This window comes from Ammospiza caudacuta, chromosome 1 (genome assembly GCF_027887145.1).
Source record: "Ammospiza caudacuta isolate bAmmCau1 chromosome 1, bAmmCau1.pri, whole genome shotgun sequence".
In the NCBI taxonomy this organism is placed as follows: Eukaryota; Metazoa; Chordata; class Aves; order Passeriformes; family Passerellidae; genus Ammospiza; species Ammospiza caudacuta.
The window spans coordinates 79816382-79842498 of record NC_080593.1 but is presented as its reverse complement, the minus strand read 5'-3'; the positions used below and the strand labels follow the sequence as shown (position 1 = coordinate 79842498).

The 26117-nt window shown below is 44.5% G+C and overlaps 1 protein-coding gene across 1 annotated transcript in view; it reads right to left on the bottom strand.

Annotated features, from left to right (window-relative positions):
• Window positions 1-24191, bottom strand: part of MYO10 (myosin X) — a 163986-nt gene extending 139795 nt beyond the window's left edge. Inside the window, exon 1 of the mRNA XM_058818033.1 lies at window positions 24071-24191. Coding sequence (XP_058674016.1) covers window positions 24071-24091 — 21 coding nt within the window. The 5' untranslated portion in view covers window positions 24092-24191. The remainder of the gene's footprint in view (window positions 1-24070) is intronic.
• Between the last annotated feature and the right edge of the window lie 1926 nt (window positions 24192-26117).

Sequence of the window (26117 nt, the reverse complement as noted above, 5' to 3'; positions counted from 1 at the left end):
CCCATCCTGTTTGTATGCTCTGCTAAAACTCAGGGCCAACATCCAGGATTTGGGACAAGCACCCCTTCACAGCACCAGCTCCGAGAGGCGAGACACTTGGACAGCCCAGCAGCCTGCCCCACACACCTGTGGTCCCTCAGGGTGGGCACAAGGCAGCACAGCACAGCTCAAAGGCAGGAGTGGGAGCCCAGGGAAGCCTGCTGAAGGTTAAACACATCATGTCTACACCCAGCCAGAAAAAAGTGGATTTCTGGCCTGCAGCAAGTGGGGAGCAGCAGCACTGAGGCGCATTTGGAAAGCTTGGGCAGATGTTATCAGGCTTTCAGCATCATTCAGAATGGGTCCAGCATGGGTTATAAAACAACTTGAGGTGGTCGGGAATCAGTAGTACATTCCCAGGACCTAGTCATCCTTAAAAAATAAATTTTAAAAAAAATACTAAAAATCCAGTATGGATTTTTATTGAGGTGGCAAGTAGGATGGGAATTATACTCCTTCCATGTCTGAAGCCCACCTGTGCTGCCTGGCTTCTAGAAGCAGGTTTGGAAAATGGGATGACACCTTCGCCACACCATGGGTGTCCCAGCAAATGGCAGGCAACACAGTGTCCTTCCATGCTCTCCCTCCTTGCCTTTTGCAATTTGGATGAACACTGAAAGAGCTGACACTGCCACTAAAGTCCAAGTTGGAAGGCTAATATTAGCAACTTCCCACACTAATTTGTACACTGCAAACCACAATAATCACTGAGCAACTCCAAACAGCCTGTGTGGAGATCACCTGATGAAAACACAACCAATTAAGCAGAAGGTAATGGCACACTTTATCATTAGAGGGCAGAGCACTGGCTCATTCCCATGCACCTGAGGCAGAAAGGCTGGCAAGCACACCGTGTGCTTACGGGGAGCTGGGGGATGCAGAGGGGCATTGCTGGGCTGGCTGAGCACTGCCTGAGCTCAGCCTGGCTCCTCACACACAACACTGTGACCAGCCTCTCTGTGGGAAAGGTTCTGTAACTCAGAAGGACACCTGCACTTCTTATGGTGCGTAATATCTGATGCTTTTGCCCTCTGACTTTCTGAAGCTCACTGCCTGGCATGCAACAATGAATGCACATCTTAAAAAACAAAAGCAAGCAGGCAACAGTGCTTTAATTAAATCCCAGCAGTGTACGAAAGCATTCATAACACAATAGCTAATGGGTATTGTACTTCTACACAGGAAAGGAAAAGATTCTTTGCTGGACAGTTATGGGAGCTTTAGTCAACAGAACAGAACTAAGCACCTAAGTAAAAGAGTAATCTGGGTAACACTGTTTAAATATATTTTCCTCTATTTTTAGAAGAGAAAGAGTGGTGGAAAAAAGAGTTGAAGGGTGACCTCCCAGCACGCCTGTGCAGAGACACACAAGTCTACACACACAGGAAAAAAAAGAAAAAGTTTATTCCACCTGCCATTTACTTTAGAATTAATTCACATTTCCAGCATTTGAAAAAAAGGATACTAAGAGGACTGTCTGAAATGTCTCTGCACCTGTCTACAATCCTGCAGAGAGTCCTTTCTTCCACTTTCCTATGTAATCTTTTCTTTCATCCTACATATCCTGATCAATATTTTGGGATTCCTGGGAGGAAACACTCCCTGAGACTTTGGTGGGCACTTCTATTGCACCTGGAGCAGATAGGAGAACTGCTAGCTCTTCCCATTCCCTCCTTCTCCAATGATTACCTTCTCCTCCTCCTCAGGTCAGGAACTCAGAAAAGACTCCCAACAAATCTTAGAACTCAGCTATGAACAAAGATGTAAAACATATAAGATTTGATCACTGTTTTCTTTCAATGTTTTTCAATTTTCTCTTGAAATATGAAGACAATGTGTGAAACTGCAAAGGATAGAAGCCTATAACCTAAATAACTTGTTATTCACGTCAAAATTAATGGCTTTTTTACAAACAAGATCTAACCTACTCACCATAAAACAAACACAAAGGTGCCAGTATATATGAATTTTTTTTTTGATTATGAGTTACTTCTCAAACCTGTGATCATAACTTTTTAAAGAAAAATAAATTGCAACAGGCAGTTGCAAACACCTAATTCACTTTGCCAACACACAGGACAAGGGAAATTAGGTGGCAGTAGTGGAAGAGAAATTTAATGCCAGCCCAGTCTCCTTCCCAGCTGTTGCACAGTATGAGCAGCAGACTCACTCAGGGCTAATCTCTGCTTTCCCAAAGGACACATGACACCAAAGCAGGCTGCACAGTGGCCTTTCACACCACTGTAATGCAGGCAGAAGGTGAAACAGTATAAAAGGGAGTTTGGGATCCATATTGAAAGGAGATTTAGCAATAAAGTTTGTATAGAGAGTAAAGTTAGAAATACATGAAGTTCAGTTAAAAGACAGCATTTCCTGCATGCACTTTGAACACTTTTGCATTTTATCAACTTTAACCTTCTTGGAAACAAGCTGATGCTTAGCAATGCTCCCCACTGCAGAGCCCGGTCACTGCTGATGAATACCAATGGTATGCAGCAGAGGCAAGGTAAAAAGGCAGCCTGGAACACTGCATTCATTATGTTCAGCCTCCCAAGGTCACAACCCTCTGAAAACCAATATCCTGCTTCTTTGCTTACTCCACTTCTCCCTGACCAGATACATTTCCTTGCAGTAATGCTACCCTCATTAGGGTATCTGTTTAGAATCTTCTGCACTTGTGCAACTAGAAAATGAAATGTCTACAGGGGAAGCCAGCAGAGTCATTATGACAAGCCATTATTGGTTTTACTGGCATTTTTTCTACATATTACATTAAAAAAATTATTCCTTTGAAGTTCATTCACTACTGAACTATCAGAAGGGAACACCTTTAGTAGAAAACACAGAAACAGAGTATTTTATATGAGCAAACCTTCTCTCCTCCTGTCACAGACACTTGCACATCATACACTGGACAGAACACTGTAATTGCATGTTGTTCCATCTCACATCTATGGATAAGCCCCCAAGGCAGTTCACAGGTTCCTTGGATGTGCAGTGACACACCCTTCCCCGCGGCTTGCAGCACCTTTTCCAAAGAAGATTAAAATCAGCATTCCACCTTTCACCAGAAAGGTGCATCACATTTCCTCGTTTGCAGGCACACCTAGAGACTTGACACATCCCCACTCTGCATCCTTGTTTCCGTGACAAGGACAGACACCTACTGTATGACTCTGCTATTGTATTTTTTTATTTTTCCTTCTTCAATGCATGTTTACAAGAGCTGGTAATTGTCAAAAGGAAAAATGACTACCTCAACATAGTACTTATAGCAGGAGTAGGAGAAGCAGAAACACAAAGAAGTTGCTTCTGTAATTATTTTTTTGCACACATGCGTGTTTTACTGTACAGCAGGTTGAAGATTTAATCCAAAACTAAACCACAAAGCAATTAGAAGACCTTAACCAAGCAGAAGTGATTTAAAGCATTACCCCCTGACAAAATAGGCATTTATCTCAGAGATAACCAGGGGTAAGGAAATACATGTGGGTTCAGATTCTCTTCTAGTTTACTGCATCCAGTGTGCAAAAGCATTTTTAAACCAGGGCTGAACAGCTACATGCCTGTCAGCAGGCAAAGGATCTCCTCAGCCAAATAATTTTGACTATACACTGTAATCTCCCAGAGATCCACCATTCATCTATCAAGGTGGGAACCTCTTGCACCTAAGCCCTTCCCATTAGCCAAGGGGGTTAGCTCAAGCAAGCAGTGAAGCATTGCTGAAGCAGACAGGCAGAATTTTTTTCCCCCCCATTTCTCCAGGATCAGGTCTGAAATAAGACCACACTCTTTACTAAGTGATGCGACCCACTTGGGTCAAGATGCCAAACTCAGCCAGGGAGGAGAAACCATCTCCTTCACACAAACACCTGCCAGCTGTGACTGACAGTCACGTTTTCCCCAGCCTGGAAGAGCCTGCAAGTGCCAGCTGTGGAAAGCTGTGCTTCCCCATATTAGAACAACTGATGCAAGACCAGAGGAAGGACTGGCAAGAACACAGCTGCCTTGAGACAGAGATATACCAGACAGAGAAAGGCCACGAGGATGCCTGGGGGTTATGCAGCAACTCTCCTACAAAGACAGAGAGCTGGGGTTGTTTAGGCTGAAGAGAAGGCCCCAGGGAGACCTTTTTATGGTCTTCCAGTACCTAAACTAGGCCTACAAGAAAGATGGAGGAAGACTTTTAAAAGAGCACGTAGTGTAAGCACAAGGAAGAACGGCTCTAAACTGAGAGAGGGCATGTTTACATTAAATATAAGGAAGAAACTCTTTCCTGTGAGGTTGCCCAGAGAACCTGTATATGCCTCCTCCTTCAAAGTGTTCAAAGTGCAGTCTGGATGGGACTTGGAGCAACCTGGTCAAGGGAAGGTGTCCCTGCCCATGCAGAGGAGGGTTGGAACTAAATGGTTTTTAAGGTCCATTCCAATCCAGACAATTCTATGACTCTATCATATTCAAAACTGAAATTCAGCAGGTTTTTAGGCTGGTGAAAGTAATGAAATGACAGCAGAGATGTAGGGGGTGTGACACATTATTTGCATATGAAGCAGAAGTACCCTTGTGGTGAGCTCAGCATGGACAGGCAGGGGGATCCAGCTGCTAGCCAGAGCTAGCAAGACCACAGCCAAGAGCAAGCTTCTCCTTCCACTCTACACAGCTGGTCTTCAAGAAGTAGTCATAATCAGTACACACCATCCAATACCTCAGACTACCCACAAACTAACATAAAATCACAGAATCATTTAGGTTGGGAAAGATATCTCAGATAATTGATCACTGAAGCACATCCCTAAGTGTGACATCTGCACATATTTCAAATACCTCCAGGTATGGCGATTCCATCACCTCAGTTGGCATCCTGATCCAAAGCTTGACAACACTCTTGGTGAAAAAATTTTTGCTCATATCCAGTCTAGACCTTCCCTGGTGCAACTGGAGGCTGTATCCTCTGGTCCCATCATTCATTACTTGTGAGAAGAGACCAACCCCACCTGGCTTCCACCTCATTACAGGTATTTGTAGAGAGACACTGCTTTTATGCAACAGACAGACAACACACACAGATCATAGAGCAACTTTAAGTCTGACAAAAACATAATTTTCTCCTACAAGGTAACTGCTCCAATAGATTTACACATCCCTGCTCTGCATCTCCCAGCTTCCTCCCTCACCCTGCCACCCAAAAGCTATGCTGGAAGCTGTGAGTCAGCACACTGCACAGAAGGTCCTCACAAGCAACCCTCATTGACCCTAAAGCCCAGGGAACCATGACTTTTATCTTCAGTTACCTCTGAAAGTGTGTCTGTTCAGTAGCATGAACCTTTACATGGAAATTAATTTTAATTTGCAATGAATTTCATCAACCAACTCCTCTGTACATTTTTGAATTAAGTCAACCAGCTAGTCTGTAAACGTCAGCCCAGACAATTCCATAAACACCTGCTTCCCACAGCGTGGTGCAGTTCCCCAGTCTGTGAGACCTGGGAGGACTCTGCAAGCTTTCCATCACAAGCATGATGCTATAAATTATCTATAAAGAAGATGACTGCACAATAATTTCAAATCAAACTGTCAGTGTGTCTAAATTAAAAAGCAAGTGCAGCACTCAAAATGCAGTATTACTGATTCTTCCCTGCCTGCAGAGGTGCGTATTCTTAAATTAAAAACAAAACAAAACAAAAAACTCCCCAAACAAACAGAAGCCCTAAAAGCAGAAGTAATAACCCAAGCAAAACTCAAAGTAAATGGGCTTCATAGCAAGCCTGCAGAAGCTCAAACTGGGAATTTTCCATGACTGCTTCACACAGTGCTATTAAAACAGATTTAATTGTACATGCTCATAATCAGATTTTTACGGCACAAAAGAATGCAAGTATAAAACAAATATAAATACCTTCCTCTGCCTATAACCAGCCAGTATCTTTTAATACTTTCATGCTAATAATAAAGTCACTCCTCATATTACTATGCTGTCAATAAAAAAAAAAAACAACAAAACAAACTAACCAGCTATTTGTTCTGTTTGGGTGGTGGTTTTTGACTTGTTTTGTTGGGATTTTTTAAGAACTCTTAAGTAAAATAAAATTACTTAAACACTACTGAAAAAAAACTTTCCCACAAGTGCTGAAGCATGGAATTGTGCAAAGAGAAGCTTTTTTGTCTAATTAATGGATTAAGAAGAGGATTTGGGAAAGCCTCATTAGTCAGAGCACGTGCTTGGCTTCAGCTGATATGAATGTGACACAAACACAAGCCCAGACCTCCTGTGGGGAAAGTGATCCAACATGGTCACCTGGAGGGGCACTCATCCCTACTGAATTACTCTCAGAAATGTCATTTCAAAAAAAGTGAATGTTTTCAAGCACGTTCCTAATTATTTGTACTGCTTAAGCCAAAATTGTATTTTTACTCTTCAAAAAACAAACACAACAGTCTGTTATCACTAATCTCAGTGGCAAAACAACTGAGAAGCATCTTGCTCGTGACTACCAAAAAGCCCAGCCTCACAAGACAGCTTTGCTGAAGCTGGTGGCTCTTCAACACTCCTGAACTCTAGGAAGTAAGAAACATGAAAAGCTGCTTAGGCTTTACTCCAAATAAATGTTGCAGTAGCAATGTGTTCCTACACTGCCAGCTCTGTATTAGCTTCCTCCAAGCTTTTCCTTGGCTGGTCAAAAAGACTTGGCCTTAAAAATAAGCAATTTTCTCTTCAAAGAAATCATAAATCATCATCTCAAAGTGGAGCAATAACTTTCTGCTTACCGCACATACTACCTCTAGCCCATGATGCAGCATATGAAATGCTTCATTCTGCAGGCAGCAACAAAGATTTCCTCACCTCTCAGGAAATTAATTTTGAGTCCTCAGAGCTCCACACCATTTTCATGTGTGCAGTGGAAAATATTGCAGGCTGCAGGGACTGTGTGCCTGCTGCTCCTCCTCCAAGCAAGTCACCAAGCAGAACTGGGCCCCCTGCTTAGCACAGGCGGCAGAGTTGGTTTTATTTGCATGGGTGCAAACTCCAAGGGAGGGCAAGAGCCTTATTTATATATACACTGCACCTCTCCACCCAGGGAAAGGGAAAAACATATTGGAAAGGGAAACACTGTAGTAACTGGACAACCATGACAAAAACAGAGTGAAGCTTTTGTTGAGGGTTGCAGCACTTTGGCACGTGCAGCAATGCAGTTTAAATCATTCAAATCCCACGACAGCATTCACATGATGTCACTCTCCCCCCATTGCTCATGAGCGACTCTTCATACGATTTCACTGTTGTTTCAAGTACCAACTTGTCTTTATTTTGAAGAAATTATTATAATTTCATCATAATTCTAGCTGCTTACTCATAAGACGAGCACAGCTTAATTCTGGCAGCATGTTTATCACTGAACATAGATCTTTAAAGAGAGTGCTGATACAACATTGTTTTGGTCACGTTTTCAGCTCCCTTTCATCTCCAGAGAGACACGAGCATATTTGTTTATGCACAAATGTGACCTTCAGAACTTCTGTGTATATTTTCATATAAACACATGGTTTCATGACATTCTTTTCTTGTAGGAGTTAAATCCATACCTCATGCTCACATAAGCAAGATCCCATTTATACAGGAGAACTACAGAATATAGGCCCATAGCTAGTATGAAGAGAGATACTTGCTCCATTTTCATTCCTCCAGATCACAATAAGAACCACCTCAAATATATCCAACTTCCAGAGGTAACACACAACTTCAGCCAATTTGCAAGAAGCTTATTTGGGGTTTCTTAGTCTAATATGCTGTACAAGGCTTTCCCTCAGATAAAACTGTATCCATTTACTTTTCATCTAAAAATGATTTATGGACACGTTTACAGAAATAAAGGATGTGAATCATTCAGTGGTTCTTCTCTTGCGAAAAAAGAAAAGCTTCCAGCAGAAATTTTCCCCAGCAAGTCAATTCTTGAATACTCAAGACCGAGCATGGGCTGGTGATGGATCACCAGGAGTGCACACACATCCACACCCGCTGCTCCCAGGCACCTGATGAGTAACACGGACCATGCTGTGCCACAGGTGTGGAGCACTGCTTGCCCTGTAAAACACAGTTACTGCTTTACACAATAACTTATATTGTCACATGAAACTTCTTCCTGCTCATCTGGGGGAAAGGGCAATGTCCAATTCCTCTTTAAGTCTATTTTCTTCACCATGTTTCCAGCTTGGGACTTTTTGTTCCTAACAGCAGCTCTCACGATACCATCTGGTGCCTGAAAGACAAAGGCTGAGGTGTAATTACCCTGATCCAGCCCTGAGGCAATTCTGCTGCACTGGCAGAGGTAGGAAGTACACGGCACCCCCTCCTTTACTCTTCAACTTCATACACTGCTCTGCTTCCTTTCTGATAATTTAAAGGAAACATCATTGAACTTGACCTTCTGTGTGCCAATATGGCAGCAGTTATTTGTAGTCTTTCAACGACAGTAGTCTCTTAAGGACAGTTTCCTAAAAACAAAAACAAAAAAATCTCCTGTGGATCTTGTGGGTCAGATATAAATATCTTCCCTACAAAAGGCACCCGGGGTAAATGCTCTTCCCTCAATATATGCCATGCCCTGTATAGGTAAGGAGACAGCTTGGTGGCTTCATTAAAAGAAATTAAGTAGAAATAAAAAACTGACTTCTCTCTTTCCAAGGATATGTCTGCGATAAAAGCAGCTCTAGGGTGAATGTATAAATCAATGTAACAACGATCCTGAGATGGGTTAGAAAGCAATGGTGAGTTAGACAAGTCATCTGCTAACAAAGCCAGGTCTGTGTGAAGAGCAGAGACAGGATTGTGGCAGAGGCTTCCTGCCCTCATCCCTGACAGGATGGACACGGCTGTGGGGTCATGCTGGTCTGTGCCACCCACTGCTGCCCACCTGGGAGCTACAGCAGCAATGTAGAGGGGCCCTGCAGTGTGCATTGCAGTGAGGGTGACTGCAGATCTGCAGAAGCTGTGCTTGGACCATGGATGCCACCATACTGAAGTAGCATCACTGCTACTTCAATATAACTTGTACCAAGACCAGCAGTGGTTACCTCCTGGATTTCAATCACTTTTTTCTGGTTAAGTGGATTTTTGGGAGCTTCCCGAGTCCCAGTAGATGCAGTGCTCACAGTCATAGACTGGTTTATGTTGGAAGGGACCTTTAAAGATCATCTAGTTCAACCTTCCCTGTCACAGTTAGGGACATCTTTCCCTAAATGTTCATTAATTCTCCCACAGCAAGCTTGGATTGTGACATGTAAGAAGCCAAGTTACTTGCTCTCAGCTAGAAATGAGAAATTGAAGGTATTTCAGAAAATGCTTAAACACATTATGACTCTGCTCTTACTCAGATGGAAATGTGTCCCATATTCATCCTGGGATTACCATGTCTTTACTTATTTTAAGTAGAGCAACATCAGGAGCAAAATTTCCATGGAAAGAATTACACAGCCCGGGTACTATGTCAAGGCACCAAATTTTAGAAACTCAAGCATCAACACTAACTCCCATTGCTTGTTTTGGGTTCATTATCTTTAGACATGATCACATAGCTTAGCTATAGATCACCAAAACCCTAAAATTCTCCTGTGCCTTTAAACCTATCCCCCTCCACAATGCTTTGCTTACCCAGCAACTTCCTGCTCCTGCCCAGTCAGAAACCACTACTGCAACCACTTGTTTGGGAACTGCCAACATCTGCTGGTAGGAGAAGCAAAACTCACAGGCTGGGAACAGTCTGCTCACCTGCATCCCCCATGGATCAGGAGAGACCTTTACAACAGCCCCCCAGCCTTGGAAGAGCTGCTGGGCAAAATGCACACAGGGAACTGGGAGCCACAATGAGTAGGACATTCAGTGTCCTAATAAAGCACTCAGGAAAAGCCCAAGAGCACTGCACCTTTATTTTTACTTTCCAGAGAAGCCCAACCAATGTAACATGCCCACAAATACACTTGGCTTTAAAGGGGAAATAGGACATGTCACTGCTCGGTCAGCCAACACCAAGGCAGAAGAAATCTAGCTTGAAGAACGTTCTAGTTCTGCACCACTAAGTCAAAGGGAGGTTAATTATTACTCACCTATTCAGGCAAGCCCCAAAATCCTTCACTTAATTGGGCGAAAACACAGCTAAGCATGGAAAGGAGCTGCTTCTTAAACAAAGACTTCTAAACTAGAAGTGTAATTTGTGGGTTTATCTCTGTACACAGTGCAGTAAAGACACAGAAAGACCCAGACTGCACTCGGTGCCCTTCTGAACAAGGTTAATCCCAACACTTGGAGCCTAGGAAAACCAGCCATCTGTCTGAAGTGGTTCCCAAACTCAGCAGAGAGCCCCTGGAGTCTTCCAGACTCCGCCAGGGTCCCCAGGGCAGTCTCGGTGCATTGCTGCTCCAGGCTGGTTTGTTGCACCCTCCTCACTTCCATGGCTGCTGTCCCCAAGGAACAAAATCAGTCTGCTCCTTCATGAGGTTGCAAATCATGTTTTATTTTACAGAAGAGGAGGCCAATTGACCCATGGGTGCACATCAGCTATGCCCTACACCATTTCCATATTGCTCACATGGCCACAGATACAGGTTTAAAATAAAATTCAGAGTTTTATCAGAAGTGTAAATGTACTGACAGAACAGACACTGCCCTGCAGGGAACACAACTTACTAGAAGTGAAATGATTCATAAACTCATGTATTTATTTCAGACTGGGGCCAAGCAGCTTTCATCACTTATCCAAGTATGCTTGAAAACCTTCCTTTGAGCAAAAAAAAGCACAAGTGGAGCTATTTTTAAAGCCATCTAAAAAACAGCAGGGCATGACATACCTTACTTTTTACCACATGGTAAAGATGAAAAACTGGAACAACCTCTCTCTTTTATCCATCTGAGGGCCTAAATGAGTAACTTTATTTATAGCCACTAATGGCTACTACTTCTGACCTTGTTTTTTCTCCTCAACAAACCACCTTTCCATCAGGGAATTAAAGCTTTCAGCAATTCAGACATTCATGTTATTCTTGCTCAGTATGGTTTTTCAACTGGGAACAAGCTTCCCAGGTCACTGGGAAAAATAAAAAAAAACAAACACACACTTTTTTTTTTTTTGCTGCTTCAGTTAATTCTAACTACAAAGGTAAGAAAGAGGGAGAAGATACACAAACTAATCAGTTTTCTTTTTGCTTCTAAATAACCTTGAAGTAATTCCTTGCCATATATTTCCTCCTGTACAGACACAGCAGCTGTGCCAAATAATGTACTTATTAAAGAAATTTAAGAAATGGAAAAAATACAAGCAATATACAAGAATCGTAGCTAACATCAATATTAGCAAGGAACAACAGGTTAACAGAAGGCACAAATATCCTGTTTAGAGCTATACCAGCAAACAAGACAAGGTATTCTCTTCCCCTACCCCTTTCCTCTTCATGGGTACATAGGCAAAGGAAGGAACAGCACAGCACTGCAGCTGGAGTACAATAAAATATCATCAGGCTAAATAAATAAGCACACACACAAAGGAACCAGCACCTTACAGTCATACCTCTGAGCTTACTGACACAACCTCTTTTTTGCAAAGCAAAAAGCAGCATCCTTTCTTCCCAGAGGTCTCAGACCCTTCCACAAGTGAAGATGTGAAGAACAAACATCCCAATGGCTGCAGGTACAGACTACCTCCAGCAGCCTCAGCAGCAAAACATTTGCCAAGTGACAGAACTCTTGAAATTTTTCCCTTTTCTAACAGTTAGAAAGATCTGATAAAAATCCAGCTTTCCTGAAAAACAAGTGGACTTCTGGAGAGAAAGAGCCACTTGCTGACTATTTCTTCCTCTGGTAGAGTGTCGGGAACAAAATGAGTGGAAAAGATGATCACACAGCAACAAAAAGTAGGGAAACCACAAAAGGCAAGATTTTATTACAATAATTTTTGCCACCCATGAAGCACTACTAACAAATGCCAAAGTCCCATTTTTTTGCAACATATATTACAGCAGTTTTCTTGAGAAAAACCACAGATTTCTCCAGTATGCCTATACCAAACTATCTAGAAGCACATCATTGCTCAATACCACTAAAAAAAAGATACTTAAAAAGACTACTATAAAATGCAAGAATTTCCAAAATGCTGGCATTTACAATGGAAGGAGCTGTTGACTTCCTCACAGGAAGAGAGTCCCTGCAGAGAGACCTAAACAAATCAGAGGGCTGGGCAATCACCAACCATATGAAGTTCAAAAAGGGAAAAGTGACAGATTCTGCACCTGGGATGGGGCAGCCCTTCATGAATGTATGTGCTGGCTGGGGATGGAAAGATGGGCTGGGTGCCCTGGTTGATGGAAAGTTGGATATGAGCCTGCAGTGCCCTGGCAGCCAGGAGGGCCAGCCCTGTCCTGGGGGGGGATCAGGGACAGCATCACCAGCCAGGCAAGGGATGGATTGTCCTGCTCTGCACTAGGGCGGCCTCAGTCTTGAGCCCTGTGTGCAGTTTTGAGTGCCATGATGTAAGAAAGGTATAAAGCCATCAAGGAGCATCCAAAGGAGGGCCACAAAGATGGTGAAGAATCTGGAGGGGAAGCCCCACAAGAAGCAGCTGAAGTAACCTGGTCTGTTCAGTCTGGAGAAAGGAGACCTCATCACTGTCTACAACTTCCTTCTGAGGCAAAGCAGAGGGGCAGACTCTTCTCTCTGGTGCCCAGTGACAGGACCCAAGGGAATGACGTGGAACTGCATCAGGGGAGTCTAGGTTGGACATCAGGAAGAGGTTCTTCACCCAGAGAGTGTTTTGGGCACTGGAACAGCTCCCCAGGGAAGTGATCACAGCACCAAGCCTGACCACAGATCAAGAAGCATTGGACAATGCTTTCAGGCACATAGTGGGATTCTTGGTGTGTCTTGTGCATGGCTAGGAATTGTACTTCAATGATTCTTGCAGATCTCTTCCAATTTAGGATATTCTATAATACCAAAGACCCAACCAGCAAATACTCACTCAAAAGCTACAGCTAGGAAAACTCCAGCTGTTTAGAGGACAGCAACTGAAGATTATTCTAAAAAGTTGAAAGGAACTACAAAGAAAAAAAAAAAAAAAAAAGGCTTAATTCAAGCATTTTAAAGCAGCAGCAATCACACACTGTATCCAAAGAGGAGCCATCCTGCTAAACCATCTGCTCCTGCTCAGAGCCTGACGCTAGCTCGTCTCCTTCACCTCCCCAGGAGTGCCTGGGGCCATCCCAGCAGCGGTGTGACCCATGATCTGTTGCTGCAGGTGTCTGGGCCTTTGCTGCCTTAAGCCTTTCTTGTCCCTTCAGTTCAGCCACTGATTTATGTGCAGCCACTCTTCTTGCTTAATGTCTACATGCAGAGTGGGAGGCACGTCCCTGTGCTCTTGGACAGCCACAGCTCATACTGCCTACCAAATCCTCTGATGCCTTCCAGCAGGAAAAGAAAAAATAAAAATCCCAAGAAAACAGCAAAGCTTTTGTGGCCTCTCTGACTGCATAAAGTGACTGTTCACTTTTCAAATCAAATGGTTCCAAGCAATATAAAGAAGTGTTTCTGTATGTGGCACACAATTTCAAGAAATCAAAATTCAGAATTACAGCCTTTATTTGCCTGAGTCCAGAAACACCTGGAACACAGTAACTACTGATTCCCTGTCTGAAGGAAAAGGGTTCCATGACTCAGTGTTTTCCTTTTTCACTCAGTGAGGACTGCTGAGAACAAGCCACCAGCAAAGGATCACTGGATGCTCATAAGAGATTTCTGTACCACGTTCTGTCCTCCACGAGCTCCTGATGGCATCTCCACCTTAACTGCATGGTACAAAGGCATGCTACTGACAAAGGTGTAGCTACACAGTAAAAGTGTAATACAACTATTTCATCACATTGCAATTCAGCTTATTCATGTATTTCATGGGCTTGTGTACAAAAGAAATCTGGGGTATTAACTACTGCACCAGAGTCCTAGTTATTAAGGTACTGGATCACCAAGGCACAATGATGACAGAAATGGAGTGATAGGAACAGAAACTGGGAGTAGAGACCCTTAAAACTAACAAAAAACAGAGTCAGCCTTTTGCCTTACATGCTGCGAAAATGCTAAAATCCCATTTATCATCTGTTAAAACTTCTCAAATTTGGTGTGCAAATTATTAGAAATGTTATTGCAAGGAGGGAAAAAAGGGTCTGCTGCACAAATTACATATTCTAGCACAGATTTGCTGAGTATCTTTATTCCTTGAAATAGCTTATCAAGTATCACACGGCAGAATCCAACTGGAGTTTCAAGAACAAAGAGCTCACTTCATGGGACACTCCTCCTGGTACACGGTCTGAAAGGCAGCAGGAAATGCCACCCTTCAAAGCCCTGCTGTAAACGCTGCTCTTATTCTCTGCTGGGGAATATACTAATTGATTGGACACACCAAACAAACCTATTCATCGTACCCATCACCAGAAAGCTGTAATGAGGGGATAAGCCCTAATCACAAACCCAGTCTATATTTAATAAGGGGAAGAGATCCAAGCAGACGACCAGCAAAGCAAGAAGTCTGACCTACAGAATGAGCATCTACTCCTTGTCCTGACGTGAACTCCAGTGTGACTCCTGACGTGACTCGTGTCCCGCCAACTTGGCTCCTTTCTGAGGCAAATAAAAATATAACCTAACCAAGACACAAAGCTGGGTTTGATCCACTGAAATGGTCAAAGAGAAATGATGTCCACTGGCTCTGTAATCAGATGTGCACATTAAACAAAAGGATTTGACTTCTCCTCAAGATAAACAACTTCAGAAGAAAAACAATCCCATTCTCTTAACAAATATATTTAACTTAACCTGAGAAAACATTTCAATGTCACTCTAAACAACAGCAACTAAAATAAGAACAAATAATCCATTTCCGATAATGCTATAAACATCAATACTTTTTAAAAACAATGAATAAATTTCTCTTATCTGCTGTCCCCAAAGCCAGGGCCAGTTTGGCTGAGTGCAAAAGAGAAGATCTGAATCTTCCAGAGAGACCCTGCACTTCTCTCAGTGAGATCAACAGGCACATGCAGTGCACAACACCAAACCACACAAGGCTTTGCCAGTAGCACAACTTTCACAGTTCACAATCATTTCAAGAACTACAGAAGTGTTTTCTCCAGATGCTGGGAAGTTCATCAAAAGTAGTTTTCTAAAGCCTTCTGAAAATCTCTAAGAGAAAGAGGGCCAGGGGATTTGTGGTGTTAACTTTGATGACAACTTTCAGTAACACTCAGCTTTGTAATTCCAAGTGATAGCTGGTACTCAGCAACCCTTGAACCTCAGGCCTCCACCTGAGGTTGTGCTACAGGCACCACAATCAATCCTGACTCTCAAACCATGATAGCAGACTCGGGCAGCAGGGTGCCACCCTGCCAGCATTACCATGGCCAGAAGTTAAGAACAGAGAACACAAGCCAGAAGACCCTCAATAGGTATAATGACAACCCCAGTACAGAGCCAGATGTGCCATGATAAAATGCCCTCGGGTAAACTTGCTCAGAGTGGGAACATAGTTTTGCCCCACAGGGGAAAAAGCAACAACCAAACATTTTCCTCTGCTAAGGTGTCCTTACAGCAACGCCCTTAAGGGCATTCTCCAAAACAAAAAAGACTTGTATTAACACACTCTCATATCACTGACCTTTAATAAAGGACTATGACTAGTTTCCCAAGAATATATAGGAAAAGGCAATACTAATACATCAAAGGGTAGTTAATCTTTTACTTCCTGAGTCCTCCAACACAGCCCTTCACCCTGTGCAGGCACCCAGCCAGGATCCCATGTGAAGGCACAGCTTGGTCCCTGAAATCTGCTGCTGAGCTACCCTCTCTTTCTTCCTTCTTGCCTCATTTGGAACAAACCAGAACCAAATCCACCAAAAACGTTACAAAAATATTTAATCCATCTAAGAGATGGATTAAAAAGAACATTCATTTCTTGAACATTCACCTTAGCTTAACATTAAATCAAAAGCCTAGCAAGGCCTGCTGCATGATGAAGACAACATACTCTCAGAGAAAATAAAGTCTGATACCATAAAGCAGGCAACATGCCCCACTGAAACAAAGTATTTATCTGCTACAAGGTATTAGCATACAAATACAGGAAGCCTATTCAACTCTAAACTCTGGCAGGACACTGGATTGTACGGGAGTAAACTCTATCCTCTAGAAAGTTTTCCTGCAGTATGCCATTAATCCTGGAAGGAGTAAAAGGTATTACACTGACTCCCATGTTCAGCTGCTGCTCCAATGTGTTTACATTTGCCTACTGGTCATTGAAACACACAAGAAATCCAGCTCAAGGTTTATTTCATCTGAATTTTCAATGTAAGTTTAGCAAACCATACAAGTTGCCAGTACCTTTCACTTTTGAAGACTTCCTTCCATATACCAGGGTAAACTGCAGAGATTTCCTCAAAGCCATAAAAGAACTGAAGTGTGCCTTGTTTTTTTCCAGTTACTGACTGTGGCTACCCCTTGGTGAAAAAGTACCTAAGCACAACTGCACACTAGGAAATACTACAAGATCTCATATAGAAATTTATGTTAAACCCCTCTATAGAAGAGCCTACAGAAAACAGAAATGTTAACTTTGGCCAGCAAAACCGAACACACCCCAATTTCTGCCATGTTTTCAGCATGAACCAAAATTGTGTCTGTTCCTAGTAACCTATTCAACAGAAAACCCCATATATTATTAAGTTACTCCAGCATCACTCAGGCTTGCAATTTCAATGAAACAGAAAAAAAAAACCCAACTCCTTAAACTTTATACTAAATAAGAAGGCTTTCACAGGCTGGACTGAAAAAAGGTCACTTGGCCCAAAGGAAAACAGCAGCTAAATAGAGAGCAAGTATTTACATTAATGAGTAAAACAAGCACAGGTATGACGCATTTACAGCTGAATCAACCCAGCACCCTTCCCCAGCCAGCCACTGGTCTGCAATGGGAAAGTGTCCATCCAGGCACAAAGCCTACAGAAAAAGACCTTGCAGAAAAGCTGCCAGACATCCCTACATTGGCTGTCCTGGCTCAGGATATCGGGAACAAGCATAAATGACATTTGAACCTGCCTGAGATTACAGTATTAATCACTGGCTTTGCAGAAATGAGTCTAGAAGTGGACAGTATATTCCCCCTCAACATCCCCTTCTTCTTACAGGAATACTTAGAAATACAAGCAATCTTTACTCATTCTTTCTCTCCTAATGAATCTTTCCCAGTATATTTTCCTAATATAATGCTCATATTTTCCACATAGCAAAGCTGTAGTTTCTTTCTCAGTATAGATATAGTTTACTTCACAAGGCAGATCTGGAGCAGAGTCAATATCAGTTCCCATTCTGAATCCAAACTTCCAAAGTTCTGCATTTATAAGAATGGGGTGTTTGAGCTACTTCTTAAGAGACTTCTTAAGAAAAGGATAATCCACTTAACCGTTCGTAATCAGGGGGCTGTCCAGAACAAAGTTGCATTACAATAAATATGGCCAGTGGATAATGCTCATATTTCAGACATAGGACATCTTAGAAAATCCTAAAATAATTGGAGAAAAAAAAAAAGCCACTATGCAAAATTTGAACCAATAACACCTACACCCAGTAATTTACAATTAGCTATGGTCCCAACACCAAATCATCCTCATTTATGCCTCACTAATGGTTTAAAATGTCACATAATGATAAATACCAGGAAAAACCAAGAGAAACAAGAATGCCTAAGCCATGACCCTCTCATACAAGCCTGAAGTGATAATTAATCAAACAAGTTTTGAGGTCACATCCCAAAACTTGTAAAGCTGTCACAATTAGTGACTTAAGGCTGATAATTTTTTTTTTTTTTTTTGCCCCCCTCAGCAAAAGTCTTAATTCAGAGTAACTTTTACCTCCTGCCCTTCTACCCGTACTCCACCCAAAACCATGTTCCTGGCTCTGGCCACATCTGGAGACAGTGATTCACTAAGGAAAAACACTGGCCCTGCAGCCAAAAAGGCTGGTGAGATCAAACCACCCAGAGGACACGCTTCCCTTCAGAGCTGCCACTGCACTGCAGTCAACCCGCCAGACGCTCCAGGGGTGGAGCTGCTGCACCTTCCGCTGGGCCTGCACCCATCCAAGAGACACAAAAAGGCATTTGTCTTGCTAGATATTTATTTAGAAGTACCACCAATATTAACAATCCATATTGAAAGGGAAAAAAGGAAGGAGGCACATTATTCACTTGCTAGGGGTTGATTGGCGCAGTGACACTCTATATAGATGTTCACACATATGCTCCAGCACAGAGTCAGGGACCTACCAGTTTTCCTTCAGCTATTTTCTAAAGTCAAAAAAACAGATTCATGAGACTATAATGGTCTCACCACACTGAAAACGAAGATCCTGCTGAAATCACCAGAACAGAAGCCTATTGTGTACAACCATGCATAATTATTGATAAGGGGGCCCAAACTTTTGCTTCCATCTTTTGAGGCACACAAGGGCAACAAGAGCACTGAAAGGTTGCAAGGTGTCTCAGGTTACTCATTGGACCAGCACTCTAAACTCCCAACATGACACTGAAAGCTCAAGCTACCCTTCCTTTTTGCTTCCTCTCTCCCCCAAAGTGGTCCTCTCCTGCCATCACAGAATCATGGAAAAAAATATGAGACATTTCTGATAAAAGCCTGTGCCACTTGGCCTGAAAAATAAGTTGGGACTAGCCATGCTTTCAAGCACTATTCCCTTTTACCAGCCAGCAAGCCATGTGACAGCTCTGAAACAAACAAAACAAAAAAAAACAAAAAAAAAAAAAAGGAAAAAAAACAACAACAAAAAAAACCCAACACTGAAGAGGTCCACAACGGTCAATATCACCCACACACAGTACTCACCAAATGAAAACATGTATAAAGAACATCTTCTTAGAGCAAAACAGCTTACAGACAAAGTGCTAACACAAGCATACAATTAGGGAAAAGACCAAAAAAAAAAGTTAACATTTCAGTGAGGTGTCACCAGAATGTAAAAAAAAGTCCAGACTCAGAAGCAGCCAAGTCTTCTGTAATAGTGGGTTTCACAGCTTTTCTTTGCTTGGAGACTGCCTGAACATACCAAGAAAACCACAAGCAGACCCTGCAGAATGTAGGGCCTCCACTGCCAACTTGAAAACTTACGTATTTTGCAGCCTTAAGAGAATTCTTGTGTCATTTTACAGTATGTGCAGTGCCAATAGGGTTGCTAGGCTCCAGCCCAGCCACGACAATGTTTCAGTTGCACAAATTCATCTTATGAAAGGCACATGTGAATATCAGTGGTGGGCAGTAACCATTACATGATACTGATGAGCTGAATGTGATTTCCAACTTGGAGCAATAAACCTGAAAAAAACTTCATCTTTCTGACCTGATAAGGTAAGCCCCCTTGAAACACCTTCAACTCAAAACACAGTACTCTCTAATTAACCTAAAAATAGCTGTAGACAAAACAACCATCAGCTTTCAAGAAAACCTATATATGAGAAGTCAGAGCTCAGAAAATTCAAAAAACACAGCCAACATCAACAGCCAAAAGAGACACTGTTTCTGCTTGGCATGGCTTTGGCACTCAGAAGGTCTCCAGAAACACCTTTATGCCATCACTCACGGGTTTTGCCCCACCAGACTAAGGGACAACTTTGCTGGTGTAAGCTACACACTAAAGCTGGAACATCAGACCCATGCTTGTGTTACTACCAAAACACTTGTAAATGAAAACTGGGGAGACTTCAAAGGTCATCCCCAACACATACACCGTGCTGCACAGCACAGCCAGAATCCATGTATTGCAATGCAGGCATTTATTTGCACCACCAGGTTTTCTCATTAGGTGAATAGCCTTGGTGGTGCCAAGGCCCCCTGTCTGCAGGAGATGATGAACCCCTCAAAGGACTCACTGCTGTGAGGCTGTGATCTGCCAAATGTTGCAACATGAGAGCATCAAGAAAAAGCTTGCTGCAAGTGCTGAATTAAGAGCTTCCAGGTTCAAGCAGATACCTCCTCTGACAGCTTCCTGAAGCTAAATTTTTGTCCCATATCCTTCCCACAGAGGGAGGTTCAACACTTGCTCCTTCAGAATACATGCTGGAAGCCCTCTCCTTAAAACAAAGTACACAGGCAAGTATGTGCAACTGTGGAGAACAGAAATTAAGGAAACCATTCTGAACTCCAGGTACCAGTAGTAATGCTAAAAATAAAAGCATGGTAAGCACAGAGTATCTGCTGTGCCTCAAAGGACACTGGGAGGGTCCCCACAGTTCCAAATAAACTTCCGTGCAGCGTTGGTTAATCATCAGCAGGACCTCTATGGCAGTGATCCTTTATAGTGATCTCCTTCAACATCATCTACCCAGACATCCTACACAGAAGGCAGGGCACACAATTGTTCTCCTCCCTTCTCCTCAGTTTCTACAGTTGCAAGGTTTGGACGAATTCTTTTAAGGCTGGCAACAGATAAACCTAAACAATCCCTGCAGCCACCACCATACACACTGTGCTGCAAGTTAGCTCCCCAGAAGCTGAGCGCCAGCTTGGTGGACAGGTTTGCACAAGATGACCTACAGAAGTTTCTCCCAACCTCAAGCCCTTTCTGACCTCCCCTGGGTCAGCAAATGCTTGTCACTTCTTCTGTGACAAGGACAGCAACCACAGCTCAGTGCAACATCCCGTGCATACTGGTCAAAGTGACTGCCATGGAAGGGGAAGAAGATAAACCTGACTTCTGCATCCTCTTCCCCTGCTGCCCTGATAAGCCCTGCTTGGGAACTTGACATGCTGAAGGGGCAGTTTGAGCTCCCCTCTCCTTGTCTTCTGCCTCATCTGGAATTTACTTTCTTCCTTCCCTCATGGCATACATCCCCTCTTAGCAGGGATGCATTCTCACTGGAAAACAGTCTGACCTCAGCTACCACAGGAGCCTGTTCCCTTGAGAGCACTCTGGCTGTTGGTAAAACATATGGGAACAATTTTTTCAGGCTGTTTTAAGCAATGCAGCCAAATGGCTCTACGGCACATACCCATACAGGATTTCTACAGGTTTTAATACTTTAGATAAGAAAATATTACTACAAAAACAAAAAGAAATTAAAATTCTACCTCCAACCTTCTTTTAAAGACTGTAAGGTAGCACAGACCAATCAAAAGCCTTTAAAAAAGCATCACAAAACATTTTTCCTCTGTACATAGAATGCAACTTCGTTATTATGTTTATACCTTGCAGCAATTAGAGCATGTTGGGGAGTAAGTTACAGGACAAACTTTTCCAGCCTAATTCTTTACTTAGAGCCATGAGTTGTTCTTAAATTGGTCAAGCTAGAAAATTGGGACAGGGATGGAAATCAAGGCTTCCCAGGAGACAAGTGCAACCACTTGTTGTCCTTTAACAACAAAAGCTGAGAATACTAAGAAAGAGTAAAGAAAGGAAACTGAGCAGCAAGAGGGAGAAGTCAAAGAGCTGCAAAGTCACACACGATGGCAGTGTCAGATGATTGGCACGAGCCTGGCGTTATCCCACACCTCACTTAAGGCAGCAAGTCCCAACAGGACTACATCCCCTGTGATGCATCGCCTGCTCTCCACAGGTGTCTCACCCAGTTGCCTCATTTTGTTCCAGTAAGCATCACCATCTACTGAGGCATGTTATATTTAGCATCTAGCTATGGAAAAATATGGGAGAAATAATAATGCAGGATTTTTGGTTTTTTCCTATTAACACCTTTAAGTTGTACAATATTTTCTGCAACACCCAGACTGAAGACACTTCTGCCTCCAGTGCAGTGAACAAGAGCTTCTTGGTAATGCTGAGGAATGACCCCTCTGAAGTGCCAGTATTTATCCTTCCCACTATCAGCTTTTCTCCCAAAATATAATCATATCAGCAGGCTTTTATCACTGACAAAGAAGAGCAGAGCACATTGGGCTTTTCACCTGTGCCTTTCATCCAGCTTCCTCCTTCTTCCTCACACTGTAACTTATTTTAACAAGAACAGTAATTCCCTTAGATAAGTCAGCAAATATTTTTGTAAAGAGCAGCTGCAGGATGTCTGCCTCACACAAATTAAATTACCTAGTGGCTCAATCCAGTGCCTTCAACAGACATTCTTCTGTGGTAGCTGGGTCAGACTCCGTGCATTTCTGCTATTGTGCCTCATGCTCTCTATTTTCCATTTACATATGCTCCGCTCCAGAGTGAGGGAAGGAAAATGTTTATACTTGTGGGTGGGACTTTGGATGCAGATTAAAGTCAAGGTGCTATATTTACTGATCTTTTAAAGTAATATCTGCATGTTGAAAGAGAGTCAAAGTTCTTAAGAAAGATCAAAGTCCACATGAGGCAACCACAGATTAACATAAATATATGCTGCAATGCTAACACAGACTGGTAAAATTTACTTGTGTTTCCCCTGCAGCAAGTAATTTTGCCTAATAGGGGAGTCAAAACCATGAAAACTCTTCTTCACCTTTATGTAGGGCACACTGCAGTACTTTGTGATGGGGCGAATGACTCTTCAGACTAATTTTGCAAGGCTAACTTAATGCTACCATATTGCTCATGGCTTACAAGCTTTTGAAAGGTGAGGGCTACATCCTCTAAAGAAAAAAAAAGGCAGCATTACTACTTAACTCAGACTTCATCAAAGCTAATCCTGCATTTCTCCCTTCTTATTGCAGTTGACAGAACTTTTGTTGTCTGACAAATGAAAAGCCAACAAGCAATAAAGTGTATGACCTTCCTTTATTTGACTAATTACTATTTCAGTAAACAGATCACCTATTTTTCTTGTGGAAGCATCAGCGGCAGCACCAAGAACACGAGGGATGTTGTTTCACGAGGGCAAAGGACAGTTTTGCAGATTAATCACAACCCTGTAAAACAGATGCCTGGCCTGTATTTACAACCCCGACAGTGCAACTGCTTTGGCGAGAGGTGCAATTAGAGCAAGTGTGCAGGCAGTCACCAGAAGTCACAACCCAGTCACGGGCTTTGCCAGCAAACTACAGGCACAACAGAGAAAACATTGATCCTGCACACTTTATGTTCACAAGGCGGGATAAACTGATCCAGTAGAATACTGCTGTACAAAATTCAGCTAGCTTGAACCAGAAGAGGACCCAGGTTCTGAGTTTTATCAAATATCCTAAGTCAGTAGCAAAGCACCCTTGATTTGCTTTCTTCACCCGACATACTGAAGTTGTCAAGGTCCACAAGACCACGGTAAAGCTCAAACGACTTTCAGGAATGCAGCCTCCCTCCTTCTCATTTTGAACAAAAGATTTCATCTGTACTTAATAACACACACTCAATGGACAAACCTTTTAAAAAGGGTGCCCAGCGGCAGCCCTGCCTCTGAAACCTGCAGCGTTTGACGCCTCTGGTGCCCGTGCAGGGCGGACAAAGCGCGCTCCCCGGCTGGCACACAGGGAACCCCGAGGAGGGACTCCCCGCTCCCACCAGGCACGGCCTCAGAGGCAGAAGGAGCGGGGCAGGCTCCGCGCCGGGAGCGGGGCAGGCTCCGCACCGGCGCCCCGGCTGCCCGCGGCCCGCAGGGAGCTGCCGCCGGTGGCCGCGGGGCTGGGGGGCAGCGCGGCCGCACCAGAGCCTCTCTCCCTCCATCCCCCGCCGCTCTAAGGAGCCCAGTGAGCGCCGGCAGCCCGCCCGGCTGCGGACAGCCCCAGCAGCACCGCTGCAGCTCGGCGGCTCCGAGTTCCGCCCCGGCCACAGCCACAGAGGCCGGGAAGTTGGGGGAATTTGGGGGCGCACTCCCTCCGTCCCTCCCTCCCTCTCCGCCAGCCTCCCGTTCCCCGGGCGCTGCTCCTGTGAGCACCCTGCAAACCGAACAACTCGAGGGAACGAACACTTTCCGTGAGCCTCCCGCCGCTCTGCTGCCGGTATCCCGCCCGACAAAAGCGACCCCACGCTGCAGAAGGAGCAGGAGGAGGATTCATCCCACCGGCCCGCGCTCACCTCCGCCAAGAAGTTGTCCATGGTGGCCCCTCGGCCCGCCCGCGGGTGCGCAGCGCCGGGCACCAGCCGCGCACCATGTGCCGCTCTCGTCCGGCCCGGCTCGGCTCGGCTCGCCCCACCGAGCCGCCTCAGCCGCCGCGCCGCTCCATCGCGCCCCAGCGCCGGCAGCAGCCGCAGCCTTTGTCCGCCCGCCCCCTCAGCGCCGCTCGGCCGGGCGGTCCCGGCAGCGCATAGCCGCCGCGGGGAGCCGGCAGCGGGGCTGACGCCGAGCAGGAGGAGGAGGAGGAGGAGGAGGACAAGGAAAGCCCCCGCCGCAGCACGCTCCTGCCCGGGGCCGCCCCCGTCCCGTCCAGGCGGGGCAGGAGCAGAGGCGGAGCCGGGGCCGCGCCGCTCCCAGCGCCGCTCTCGGCCGCGCCCCGCCCCGCCCCGGCCCGGCCCGAGTGCGGGCTGCGCTCCCCGGCTCCGCGCTCAGCCCGGCCCGGCCCGGCCCGGCCCAGGTGGCTGCTGCCCCCGGTGCTGGGGACGCGTGCCCGGCTGCTCGGGGCGCGGAAACCCGCGTTGGAATGCGGAGTGAAAGGAGCGCGGGGCTGGAAGGGGAGCAGAGGCTCGCCCCGGTCTGCGGGTGGCTCCGCTCCCGTGCCCGACAGCGCACGCAGTGCAAAGCTCCGCCATCCGGAGAGAGGTGCTGCCCGAGGTGGTTAAGGAATACGTACCTGCAGGGTTCTGCTGCGGACAGGCAGCCCTTAGGTAAATGTGTAGCAAACTCGTGTAGGAGCTCTCCTCAGCTTTATCCGTGTTCCTTTGCTAAACACGTCTTGTAGCAGCCACTCACTGAGAGATCACTGCAAATGAAAATAGCCCTCCTTTGTATAGTTTTCCAGTCCTTTACATTTCTGCAAAGCACATTTAAAGTGATCAGGTTCTGGAGACAAATCTTGTGAATAGTTTTATGCTAACCCTGTAGTCACTAACAGGCGAGAATCAAATCTTGTGAATACTCGTCTATTTCTTTCACACTGCAGAAAGAAATGCACCAAAAAATAAGTCACAGCAATAAAGAAAAAAGCAAATACACTATTCTGCTTTTATGTCACAGGCAGAACCCTAATAATGGTTTGGGAGCTTAAGCATGTGAGCAGAGATACGGGAGACCAGCCCTTGATAGTAGAAATAATCATGAGTCTGCAACTCTCATTTTTTAAGGTGTCATGGCCAACACACAGAGCACAAGCACCACGAAAAAAAAAACAAGTTTAAGATTAGATACACAACACAAGGAAAAACTTTCTAGTTTCACCACTGTGTCAAAAAAACATTTTTATCTGAATAAGGAGGAGAGCAGGTAAAAGATGTTTGGCTTTGAGATAGGTCATGTCCAAAATGGGGTTGTGCTGGTCTTGGAGATTCACACAGTGACATCCATGAAAACTGATGTACTGTTACTGTTAGCACTGGGACAAACCAACAGAAGAGGGACTTTCTGCCAAACAAGTACCTGTTAGAGCCTACCTGGAGACTGTGGCTGTCTGTCCTATCACACAGAAACAAGGTGGGAGGAAGTTTTCAGGCAGAGAGCAGCTGCTTTGCACATGATCAGCTCCTAGAGACCAGCAGCTCTCCCCAGCTCACCCTTGCCATGCTAGTGACAGTGGCTTGTGGCAGAAAAAGCAGAAATACTTCCCAGCTTGCTTGTAGCACAGCACAGAGTCCCTTGGGCAGCATCCCTGTTGCAGCTTGCCGAGCCCAGCTGAGAGATATCCCGCTGGACACCCTGCAGCACCCTGGGGGCTGCTGGGGGACCACTCCTCTTGTCACCACCCTACCATCTACTCCTAGGTAAACAGGTTGCACCTTCCTACAGTTGCTCTGAAACTCAAGATTTGCAAAGGATTTAACCTGAATTCACCTGTCAGCTCACACAGAAGTTAGCCTAAATCATTATTTTGCTGTAGATTCTGAGGTATAAACTCCAGTGTGGAAGCTCTGTAACTCTATTCCAAACTACTGCACTTCCAAAGTTACTCCAGGGAAACAGGTTTTTCTTTTC